The sequence below is a fragment of the Pygoscelis adeliae genome, unplaced genomic scaffold (genome assembly GCF_000699105.1).
Source record: "Pygoscelis adeliae isolate BGI_AS28 unplaced genomic scaffold, ASM69910v1 Scaffold218, whole genome shotgun sequence".
Taxonomy (NCBI): Eukaryota; Metazoa; Chordata; class Aves; order Sphenisciformes; family Spheniscidae; genus Pygoscelis; species Pygoscelis adeliae.
In genome coordinates this window covers 311,550-323,374 of record NW_008825433.1, presented here as the reverse complement: position 1 = coordinate 323,374, position 11,825 = coordinate 311,550, and the positions used below count along the sequence as shown (strand labels likewise).

General features: G+C 42.8%; 1 protein-coding gene across 1 annotated transcript in view; it reads right to left on the bottom strand.

Moving 5' to 3' along the window:
* Window positions 1-6,105: 6,105 nt before the first annotated feature.
* Window positions 6,106-11,825, bottom strand: part of SULT6B1 (sulfotransferase family, cytosolic, 6B, member 1) — an 8,521-nt gene continuing 2,801 nt past the window's right edge. The window contains exons 3-8 of the mRNA XM_009331091.1: window positions 10,021-10,133; window positions 9,691-9,780; window positions 8,567-8,693; window positions 7,816-7,910; window positions 7,373-7,529; window positions 6,106-6,443 (exon numbers count right to left, since the gene is read on the bottom strand). Coding sequence (XP_009329366.1) covers window positions 6,313-6,443; window positions 7,373-7,529; window positions 7,816-7,910; window positions 8,567-8,693; window positions 9,691-9,780; window positions 10,021-10,133 — 713 coding nt within the window. The 3' untranslated portion in view covers window positions 6,106-6,312. The remainder of the gene's footprint in view (window positions 6,444-7,372; window positions 7,530-7,815; window positions 7,911-8,566; window positions 8,694-9,690; window positions 9,781-10,020; window positions 10,134-11,825) is intronic.

Sequence of the window (11,825 nt, the reverse complement as noted above, 5' to 3'; positions counted from 1 at the left end):
TGTCCTTGGGCTTTCAGCACACAATTCATTTGTGGACAAAGCACTTGTATGGCCCTATATCGTAAACCATTCAAAAAACTGGCAGTGAAAAATTCAACATGAGAGAGCCCTCGAGGGCCCGTCCTCCACTGCACGGAAACTTTGAAATCACCCATGTATAAAACACACACTCTATCTCTTGTGCTTCATATTGCTTATTTAAAATGGCAATAGTCAGGGCACAGGGGCCGGAGAGGCATAAAATGGCCTGCAAAAGCAATTAAGTGCCACAGAGACATTCACATTTGGTAACAGCAGAAGATTGTTTATTGCCCTGTTTACTCCTCCACCATGAATACTGTGCTCCACAGTACAACAGGAGGCCTGAGCAAACCCCAGCACTCAGACACATTTGTTGCTCTGCTGAAGGTCTGTAGCGCACGCAGACTTCCCACCAGCATCACCATGCAGGTGGCTTTCCCAAGGCTTTTTGCTCCAAATTATAATCTCCAGCCGTAGGGGAACACAATCCTCAAACACATACAGCCTTCAGAGCCGCCCTCCTTTCCACACCCGCTTGTTTAGTGTGCTCCCGTTCCTCCACGTCCTCCCATGCCATGCTTGTTCTCTCTGGTAAGACCACAATCAGCCTTTACTCCTAGAAAATCCTCAGGAGATCAGGATTTAGACAGCACAGGGGACCGTGTTTACCACCACCCTGCAACCACTGCTCACCCCAGGCAGGCTGGCACAAGAGGTCTGTCAGTCACCAGGAGGGGAACTGACTCCCCCAAGTATTTGCCTCAGCCTGGTCTGAGAGATGAACTTTTTTTTTCAGACACAGGCGAACTCCTCCTCTCACCTTTAAAAGTAGGCCGTGGAGCGCGGGACAGCCCAAGAGAGAAAAATCCTGCAGTGGGAGAGCCCCAGGCCGGTGGGCTGTGGCAGCTATGGAAAATCCCGCTTTCCCACTGCTCCTGAGGAGAGGCGAGGAGAGAGCGGTTTTCCCTCCGCAACCTCCCCTCAGCACGGCGAGGGCCCTGGGCTCATGACTGACATGACACCACCAGGCGTCCCCACCCGATTTCAGAGGGACTGAGATGCAGGGAAGCCCAGCCTCCACCGCTGCTCCTTGTCCTGCTCCAGTTAACGTCCCATCCTCTTGAGACAGGGCTACCCTGTTTAACAGGGAGACTACTTAATGGCGCCTTGACAGAGGCAGCCTCCACCAGGCCATGCCCCAGCTCCCCTGGGCAGGGGAAGAGAGGCCCCTCAGGGCCCCCCTCGCCCGCTGTCATAAGGTCTCACCACCTTACGGCCTCAGTGCATAAAGCTTCTATTTATATTTTGTCAGCGCAGCAACATTAAGGTAACTTTTCTATGGTGATGCATAAATGGCTGACCGTGCCTCTGGTACCACGGCAGCAAGAAAGGCAGATGTCCAGAAGCTTACACATTGCAAGTGAGGACAAATACAGTGGCTTGCCAGGGGAAAACAAACAAACAAACAAACAAACAAACAGAAAAAGGAACAGTTTTCTAAATAAATAACAATCGGGGGGAAAAAATTCCGGGCCATCAGGAAAAAACAGAGTGAATTGTGCTGGGAGACCAGGGGAAAAAAAAAAATGAAAATTGTAGATGGCATAAATACTTGCCCACAGAATGAAAGAAGAGACCAGCCCGGTCATCTGCAGAAGTTATTCCAATCACTCTCTGTACCTGCAGAAAAGAAAGGAAGAAGAAGGAAGACTATAAGTGCTCCATTTTCATGGGGCTTTTTTGGTGTTTTTCCTACGTTTTTGGAGACATGGCTAATGCCTAAGATTATCTTGTATTTAATTTTTTCCTCTGAATATAAATACATTGCCTATGGATATATCAGAAATACACAATAATGAAACTATGACTTATTTACCTGCTGGAGGAACACTAATGAGTGTCACAGTAATGAAAATGGCTTCACTGGCTTGTAAAATGCAAAACAGCAGGGAACTCACTGGAGACCCCACAGGCATATGTCAATAAACTTGTATTATTCACAAGTACACAAGCCTCCCAAGACACCAGCTTCCCAGCCTCCTTTCATTTCCTGACTGCTCCTGACTGCCTCACATTTTGAGCAAAGTCAAAGACTAATTTTCTCTCTTCCTCAAGCCTCTAAAGTTTTTGCAGAAGCCAAATGATCATATGAAAACCTTTCCATTCAGATGCAAACTGAATATTTTATTGGCTAATACTTCATATTATCCAATCTACATTGGATATTGGTATTACAAAGTGCAATAGCAATACAGGACAATCGTACCCATGACCATAAACATCTGAACATAAATAACATTTTAGCAGAGAGCTCTAGCAATGCACTCAGACACAGCACTGACACAGTATGCTCTCATTCATAATGTTGTTGTTCTCTCTTTCTCTCCTTTGCATCAATCCCGACAATATTAACATCTGTAACAATCACTGGCTAAAAATCATTTCAACACTTCCAGTGTACATTGCCAGTGTATTAAGAGTAAACCAGAAGGCGCTAATCCCCACCAAAGGTGATTGTTCAGCCAAAATTCAGATCAAAGTGTTAGGACTTTAACAAAAAAAAGACAAACATTAAAATACAAGTCCAGGCATTTGCTGTCATAACAAGATTGCAATGACCGTATTTCATGTCCCCCCTTCATTATACACCCATTTGGCATCCTTTCTAACAGCCAGCCTACCCTCAGAAAAAAACTATTTGATGTTCCTGTGGATGTCATATGTGCCCTGTACTTTTACAGCACTTCTGTTGTAATTCAACATTAATTATCTTTCCAATTAATGTACTGCATAATGCTGCAATATGAAATGCTCGCATTTTGTAAATGAGAAAATTGAGCTCAGTTCTGTCTGCTTTGATCCCATTTTACTTTTATTATAATCCAGTACCAGAAATGTTTTCCTTTTTGGCTGGGTTATTGACACCCTGAACACACACAAGGGAGCCATCTCTCACATACAAAAGATACATTTATGCTTCTTTTTTCTGAGAAGACCTCCAATTTCTCTTTTTCAATATTATTTTAATATACTTTCCTGCCTTATGATTGTTACTGAACAGCTCATAAGGGAAACAGAGGTGACAAAAGTACTAATAGAGCAGCATTTACCAGTTAACATAAATGTAGACATCATAAATACCTACAACTGCTGGAAAACGGTAAGTGTGCAGCAGGTCACAAGTACAGAAAAAATGAAATCATAACTGTGGTCAGGGAGTGAAAAAACCTCTTCTCTAGAAGCTGAATGATCCAACATATTCCTTAAATGTTGTGTGTCAAAAATACCATTTAAAGTTTTACTGCTGAGTACCGTAATAAAAAGAAAAGTATAAAAGGGAAAACATATATAAAATATAGAAATGGAAAATATATATCCAAAATTGCTCCCTATATGTATGGCTGAAAGAATATATGACTGGTGATTTTCCACAATGAGGAGTTTAATTTTTCTGTTGGGTTTGAATCTTCTGTTTAGTTTAGCTGCTGTCGATAGCCGCAATTATTGTGGGCTACTGGATTTGACCTTCAATGCCACCATCTCAAAGCACTTCACAGTGCTTTTTCATCCTGAATGTGCTTAAGTGCTTGAGGAAGGTACAAATTCTCCCTTTCTCCAGTGCCATTATGTCTAGCTTTCTTCCCTGTTACCCCACCACATCATTTTTAACAGAACCAAACCCACAACACAGAGAAAGCTGCAAAAAAATCAGTCACCCCTCACACTCACTAGTCTTATACTCGATGTTCTTTAATGCTCATCATTAGCTGGCAATTACTGAGTACGTGAATATGTGCTGAGAAGAATGTGCAGATCAGACTGAAGGAATTTAAGAATGTCACCTATAAAATATTCTCTCAGATAGCTAAACAACCTCAGCTTAAATAACCTTGCTGGTCAAAAGGTGTAAAAATTTAAGAGTAGCCTATTTAGCATCTTGAGATAGGATTTCCTCTTGAACTGCCCCAGAATACTTCATTGTAATCTTAAACTGAGAAATATAGCGGTTTAAGTGGAGGCTGCCTATTACTGATCTACCAGTAATTCAGGCAACCTGCTTTAATAGGAAGTAGTGCTCCTGTTTCAACATTATCCTCAACCAAAGCCTTTTGAACTTCCTTTTATTAATTGCTTAGCAATGATCTTGACCTACTGCTGCAGCAGGTACAGCTGAAGGAACGCTGCTGCTTTTTCCAGTGCCTATGTAAAGTTTATAGGGAACCTTGGATTTGTTTGAGAGAGCTTTAGTGACCTCAACCTTTCATTTGTTTGGTATTGACCAACTTCATTCTGATACGGTTTGGTTTTGTGTGTTCTATTTTGCTCTTCAATCCTCACTGGTACCCCACTTTTGGTTTACTTATTTTAAATGGCCATTATTACAGCTGTTACTTTTGAAAGCAAATTCACATCTGCATTGATCCTTTCCTCCCACTACGTGAATGCCAGTCTTTGGGACACTGGCATCTTAGCTTATCAACCTAAAGGACCAACACCTGGAGGGTTTTTGTGCTGTCAGTGAGCTGTATGGAGTTTTCATTGCTACAGCAAACACGGCTAGAACAGGAGAAGAGAGGGGAGTATGCCAGGAAAGACAAACAAACAAGATTTTGTGGAGACTTGACTACAAAATGACAAGACATTCCTAACTATGCACTGAAGTTAACCTGTCTTAATCATTCCCCTGTCGCTGGCAGACTTTTAGAAATGGATTCTCATTAGCACTGAATGACTGGGAGTTTCTTGTGTTTACCACCAGCTAACAAAGTGTGCAGCAGCAGGTCTCACAGAGTCCATCTGTGTCAACACCTCAAGTACCCAACAGTTGAGTTTTCAGCCTGGCTAAGGTACATCCTTCACGCAACATATCTGTAACAAACACTCCTTCTGCCAAGTCATTTACCACACTTAAGACAATTATTTCTCAGACAGAAGCTGACAAACTATGAGGAGGAAGACTTTAACCTCCCCTACTGGCTAAATTAGCAACTGTGAGCCCATTACCCACATATTCCTTCTCCAAGTACTTTTTCCTTTGTTTTCCTTCTCTTCGGAGATAAAGAAATGCCTCTGGTGGGCATTTTCCCTCTGGTGGGGAAAACAACCAGCTGTCAAAGACTGGTGTTTAATCAGCCTCCCAAGGGAAAACTGCAGCCTAAAAAGTCAGCCCTTTATGAGATCGTTCAATGTTCAACCGTCTTGTGCACACTGGTCCTCTGGCACCACCAAAGGAAAGTCATTCTGTTCTTGACAGTGGCACTTCAAAGCTCCCAGAAAGACATCCAGAAAAAAATCCACATCCTGGCTCTGCAATCGCATGTACTACTGTTGGGCATAAAGTAACCCAGGCAACCCAGCAAAGGCTCCATTTCCAGAGTTATGCAAGTGGCACACTTCCTTCCCTCACGTCTAAATAAAGTCCCTTCTGCCAAACAAGGCAACCAGATGGTTACCAACCCCCCTGCCTTGATACCATAAAGAAGTGACTTCCTCCCAGTCCTGCCCAGCTGGGAGCTTCTTCATGTGCTTCCTCAACATCCAAAGCAAGGTTCACGCTCAGAAGTCCTGACGATCATGTGGACAAAACGTGGTATTCTCAACATGTTTCCAATTTCCCCCATGGGTAACCCTGCATTGAGGTTAAGCAACAAAGGAAGCCTCCACCAGGAGGGGGACTCCAACCTCCATGAGCAAGTTCCGTCCAAGGCAATTCCTTCAATTGCTCAGGATGAGATCTCACACGACCAAAGGAAAGAAAAACATTATTGCCGAAAGGGGGAGAAAACTTCCATCATTGAGTTCCTTTACTTTTTTCCACACATTTATCAGCACACAGAAAGTGGCAAAAGACAACAAGACCTTTTGAAATTTCATTTTACACTATGAACTTAGAAACTAAGAATCAAGATGACACTTCATGATTGTTTTAAAAAATCTCTTGGAAAATCACTTCCAACATACTGAATACATTTCCAGTGATTTCAGCAGGTTTAACTACTGCATATGTATTCCACACAGGATTCTACCAGGTAACATGAAATCATAGCTAAAAATCAGTGTTAAAAACCAAGTGAGGCCAAAGAACTACAGGTCATTTAAGAGAATCCAGTTAAGTCAATGATACTAACTGCACGAGCAAGGATTGCTTGTGTGAGTTAAGACAGCAGAAACAGGTTTGCAAATTGCATGGATTTTCAAAATTTTGAAATCAGATATCGTCCTGGTTTCTGTTTTATTTCATAAAAGTGAATGAAAAGCAGCCTCGACAAAAGTTTTTTCTCTAAAGGAGGTTCAGGCCTTGCAGTACACATCATATTTTAACTTCGCTCCCAGCTTAGTTCCTTCTAACCACACTTTGAATTTGGCATCCATTTCCTGGTTCTGAGCTTCAGTGAAAAGTTTTTTCCAGTCTCCAACAACACCTGGAATATAAAGAAAAGTAAAATATTACCCTTGACTGTAAGGACCAAGGAGTATGATTTAAAACAAAAAACTATCATCTTGTCTCTCTTATTATCATATTTCAGGATAATCCCTTCCCTTCCCCGGAAACCCCCCCCCCCCCCCCCCCCCCCCCCCGAAAAGAATCTCTGACCCAAGAATACACTCTTACGTTTGCCTTATATTTGGTGTCCTCAATAGAATGTGAACATAAAGCGAACATAGGAAGCTACTGGTTTGCCTTCACAGCTTTGGCATGTGTCTTGTACAGCTGCAGAAGACTATAAAGGATGACCAGCAGTTGTGAAACCAACCCAGAAAGTTCAAAGATGTGGCTTTTAACTGCAAGAGCTTTGTGCGCTGCAACCAGACACTGCCCTAAGCTGTAGTCTACCTTTAATCTAGATTTCGGAGAGCCCACAGTCTGAGGTTGTCTGAGTCTACAGCTCTAGCTTGATCCATGGCTAAAAGACACAGCTCAGTCTGTGGAGTGTCTGGATTCCACGTGTTGACTGAGGTTCTTGGGCAATCACAAGGGTTATTTAGAAAACCCAGGAAGAAAAGTCTGTGGAGGCACTCTGTAGACTGAGTGCCAGGCTATCCCCAGTTCTCACAGAAGCCAAAATAAAACCCTTTTTTGTTTTAATTGGTGCTTACTGCATACCACGGCTGAAGGCTGTGCTACTTGTAGGGCACTTCTGCTAATGACATCACACAGGGCTTTACCGAATGGTACCTGCCTTTGTGATGAACTCAAGTGACAGCATCCTGAATCACAATCAGTGTTTCTTAAACAACTCCCAACCTTGAGAATTATACAGAAAGATTAACCATCTACTGATCCAAATTCCTGTCTGCCCAAGATGCAGTGCTACCATTCACCACCCTGACAAAATACAAACAAATATACCTTTGCGGAAAAGAACTGAGCCAACAGCACCATGAGTCTCCTGCGCCTTATCCTTCACGGCCTGGAAAGTGGCCCTGTCTGCAATGGACTGGATCTGCTCTGCCGTTGGGGAGAATCCAAAGAATTCAGCTATCTGCTTTACACTGGCAGTCAGGTTCTGAAAGCAATACAGTGAAAGGGAGACATGCAATATGCTTCCTCTGAAAAAGGAGTTACCCACTTGGGATGTGCATTGCCATCATCTATTAACAATATGTATTTTCCTTCACAGCATGTTTTCTGCATTACATTGGAGCTCAGCTTTTGTATAGCCAGACTCAACTTGTCGCTAAAATTAACTTGATTTTGCTCTTTCAGAAACCTGTGCCTTTTGCTGTTAATTTCAGATTTCAAGGAATGGGCTCAGATGTGTTTTGCCTGTCAGCACACAGCATCTGCTTTACCTCTTTCAGGTCTTCATATATTATGATCATAGCATTCTCATCCTCAGTGTGTTTGTTCCAGGTGACTGCGTGATCAAAATAGGATCCCCAGCCAACTGTAAAGAAGAGAAAAAAGCATCAGTGTGACCTTCTTTTCTTACTGGGTACTTATTTCTCTCTGACTGAAGAATTGCCTTCTGTTGCCTATTGGTTACATCAATGCAAACAAACAGAACAGCCTGTCCTTTCCGTGGTACCGTACTGTACAACAGAACGAGAGGCTTCCTCTGGACTTTTGTAGGTAAATGGTTTCCACACAGATACGAATTTCACGACGTGCTTCCCCTCTGTTACGATATTGTTATTTAAACATCTCCTAAAAGCCAGAGCCAGACATCAGTCTCAGTCTAAAATTTGCTAATGAAGTGTTTGGCCTCATGTGCAGAAACAGTAAAGACAACTAACTGTCATTTCATTATCACTTCAGGTCTGTAGCATTTCCTCCATCACTACATGGCAGAACTTTGACCCAATGCTACTGTCAAGCTGCCATGCAACTCCTTCACCTTTGCCTGGAAGAGTGAAATACCCAGAAGCAAAGCATCTTTTGGACATTCTCCCCATTCTGGCATTCAGCTGCCTCCTTTATCATGACGCATGGCCATCAGTAAACTAATTATGACACAGCTGTTTTCCCACTGGCCCCATTTAGTTGTTTTTAAATACTTTTTTCTGATGCTTCTTCAGCTACATTCAGTAACTATAACAATACCTTTCCCATTCATGAACTCTGAGAAGAACTCATCCCAGGAGCTGTAACTGGGGACGCTTGGCACATTGTTGTGGAAATGGAAAAATGAAACAGCTGTATCTTTACGGTTTCGAAACAGCACTAGTATCTGGAGTGGGATAAAGAGGTCAACAATTTTAGATCACTTATTTCCCCTGGCAACCAAAATGAGAGTATAACCAAACATTCTGCAACCAGTAACATACTGGGGGCTATAAAATACTTTGCTAGTTAAGGCATGGAGAACAAATTCATAATGTGATCGTAATAAAGACCTTGTTACCACTTCTAAGACTTGTTTATGTCATAAAGCAATTGTAGAAAGAAGCAACTGGAAAAACTGTAATATTGTCACTGAATACTATCCCATAACTACCTAAGACCTGGGAAATTGTAAGGAACCATTTGCCAAACCCCTGCTAGGAAAAGCTCTGTTCCATTCTCCTTCAGGAAACAGCAGCTGTTACAATCATCTCCCATTTTTCAAAACACGGCAATAATGTTCTTGATATCCTAAGAGACTGTAATCCTCAGAGAAGTGTAAACACTTCTGAAAACACATTATACACATTAAATTTTTTTGTTATACACGTTTTATTTTTTCCTGTCTCACACATGAAACATGGAAAAAATACCCATCCCTTAACCAATTATTTCCTTCATCTGTGGTTTATCTCCTAAGTGCTACATATCCGCCATTGTTCAGTGACCGACTACCAGGAATATTAAAGTTTTAACAGTGTGACTCTTTGCAAAGAGACAGCCAATGTCCCAGAGATACTGCTGCCACATTCATTCCCACCACAGTCACGCACAGAAAAGAGTAGCATAAAAAATGAAAGCGTGACACTCCAGCCATTTCTGAGCACTGCAACAGCCTCTAGATCCGTTCTTGTTTATGTCAACTACAGCACCCCTAAGGCTGCTGTAAATTGTATGCGGTGCTAAGCCAGCCCAGGCATCATGAGACTCTCACTGTCTCCAAGTTGCTTTCCCCCAGTACCACCCACTTGGGAACAAGAAAAGGATGTGGCTGCAAAATTACTCTCGCATGCTGGTACTGTCAGAGAGATGAGGCTTGTTCTTGGAAAAAGAAAAAAGCCCACCTTGGCTTTGTTCTTGAAAACAGACTTGGAGAGGCAATCGTAATTCAGATGTGTTGCCAAAATCCTTGGAGATGGAATCTGCTTCATCCTCTTTAGAAATAAACCGAACCATAAGCGAGCATAGGTTTATTACATGGGTGCAGCAATGATCTGTGAGAGTCACCTGTGTGAAACAGCCCCTAATCAAAAGGCATTCATCATCCAAGACTATCTTTTTTCTCCTCTCAGAAGAAATATCTTTACTTGCTACATGACTTCATTTTAATAACTTGTGTGCAGGAAAGAGAGAACAACAGACTTGAAGTGGTTCAATAGTTTCTTTTCACTAACCTGGTATTTATCTGGATCTCCACATTCAATAAATGGTAGTTCTGTGCTTACAGGTTTACTCTGGGTAGTTGTAAATATCAAATCACTTAAAATCTGGATAAGCCAGTTCACACCTGCACCAAGAAATCCAGAGAACAAAATAAAACATACCAGAGGTTTATATAAGATCTCAGAGCCTTCTCATTACATGGCTTAATTCAGCGTAATAGACAATCATCAAATGACAAATAACACTAAAGCTCCCAAATGATTATAAATAACGTTTTCCGTTAATGAGATCCTGAACAGCTTCTTAACTGTGACCTTCTTGGCTCACTTATAACTGGTATGTGGAAAGCACCGGAGGCAGAACTGACTCAACAATGCACTTAACATCTTTTTAATATATTCATAAAACAGCCAGTGATGGACAGTGACGGGAGCTTTCCTGTCTTTTGCAGAGAAACACCTGTGAAGGGTCTGGATAGGAAAAGGAAGGAATGAGCAAGGAGCTTCGCTCATTCTGCCGAATGCATCTGCCTCTCTCTACTGCCCTGGGTCAAGGATGAAATGGAGTCATCTATTCGATGTCGCTGCCAGTGCTTGTCCTCAGCTGTGCCTCTTGCTGTCTCCATAAAGCGCATGCCAGAACAAGTGCTAGAAGAGCTGTTACCCACAGGACACCTGCATCTCTCCCCATCACTCACCCTTTGGAAGGGATCTTGCAGCAAATCCTCCCCCATACCGCATCCCGTTCCAGCGTGAGCCTGTGGCCAGCTCCTGGAGCTGCGCCGTGGTGCCTGCTTCCCCAAGGCTTCCAGGAATCACATTTGCTCCACTGATGCTCTGCCGATTGCCGGCAGGACAGAGCAAGGGAACAGCATGTTCACCTTGGCCTGCAGCACCCTCCCCACGTCCTTATGGGGAGGCGCTTGGAAGGCTTCCCACCAGGCCCACGGAGATGGAGCTGAGGAGCTGCTGCCGCCTCCTGAATGCTGTGAGTCCCCTGTGAACGCAGCTGCCAGAGGCACTAGCAGGGAACGTACAATGCAAACAGCTTTAACCTCATGCTTTCAGTGGACAGTTATTCCCAGAAAAGAATAACTTCCACCCTATGTTATATGAAGTGCCTCAGGATGCTTGGATGGAAGCAGCTGATACATGTCATTTATACAGTAATGTGTATGCAATTTGTGAACATCATACAACATCTTACAATACATACATTACATTTAAATACCACCCAATACCATATTTATATATGACACTGTATGATGGGTATCTTTTATATCACTCTCCCATTTACGTACAGACCAGAGCCAAAAGCATTGTCTCCAAATCCATGTCCTCATCTGTCCAGTATTAACTGCATGTGCACAAATACAAATTTTATTTTAACGAAAAGCTACGATTGATAAACCTAAAATTCCTAGTCTCTAAATCCCCTACCACCTTCTCAACTGTGTGATCCATCCCTGGGAAGTACTGCATCCTGGAGCTCCATCATCCTTTACCCCTACGTCATCAATAGTTCTCTGAATAAGAGCTTTCCTCTCCACTGCGCACACCTGAGTTGGGGGAAACCTTTTATACAGTGAGACTTTACTGTAACTTAACCTTTGTAATACTTAATAAGTAAAAGGAATGAGGACAATATTAAAGCTTTGAGAGACAAAGCTTTTGAAGGGCCTCAATGCGAGTCCTTCATCGGGCATGCTCATGACCACTTAAACCTGGCAAATGCCAAAGAGTTTGAGCCCTGCATAGAAAACACCTGAGAAGCTGGCAGAGGAAGCCAGGCACCAGGCTCCCTTGGTTCAAGAGGG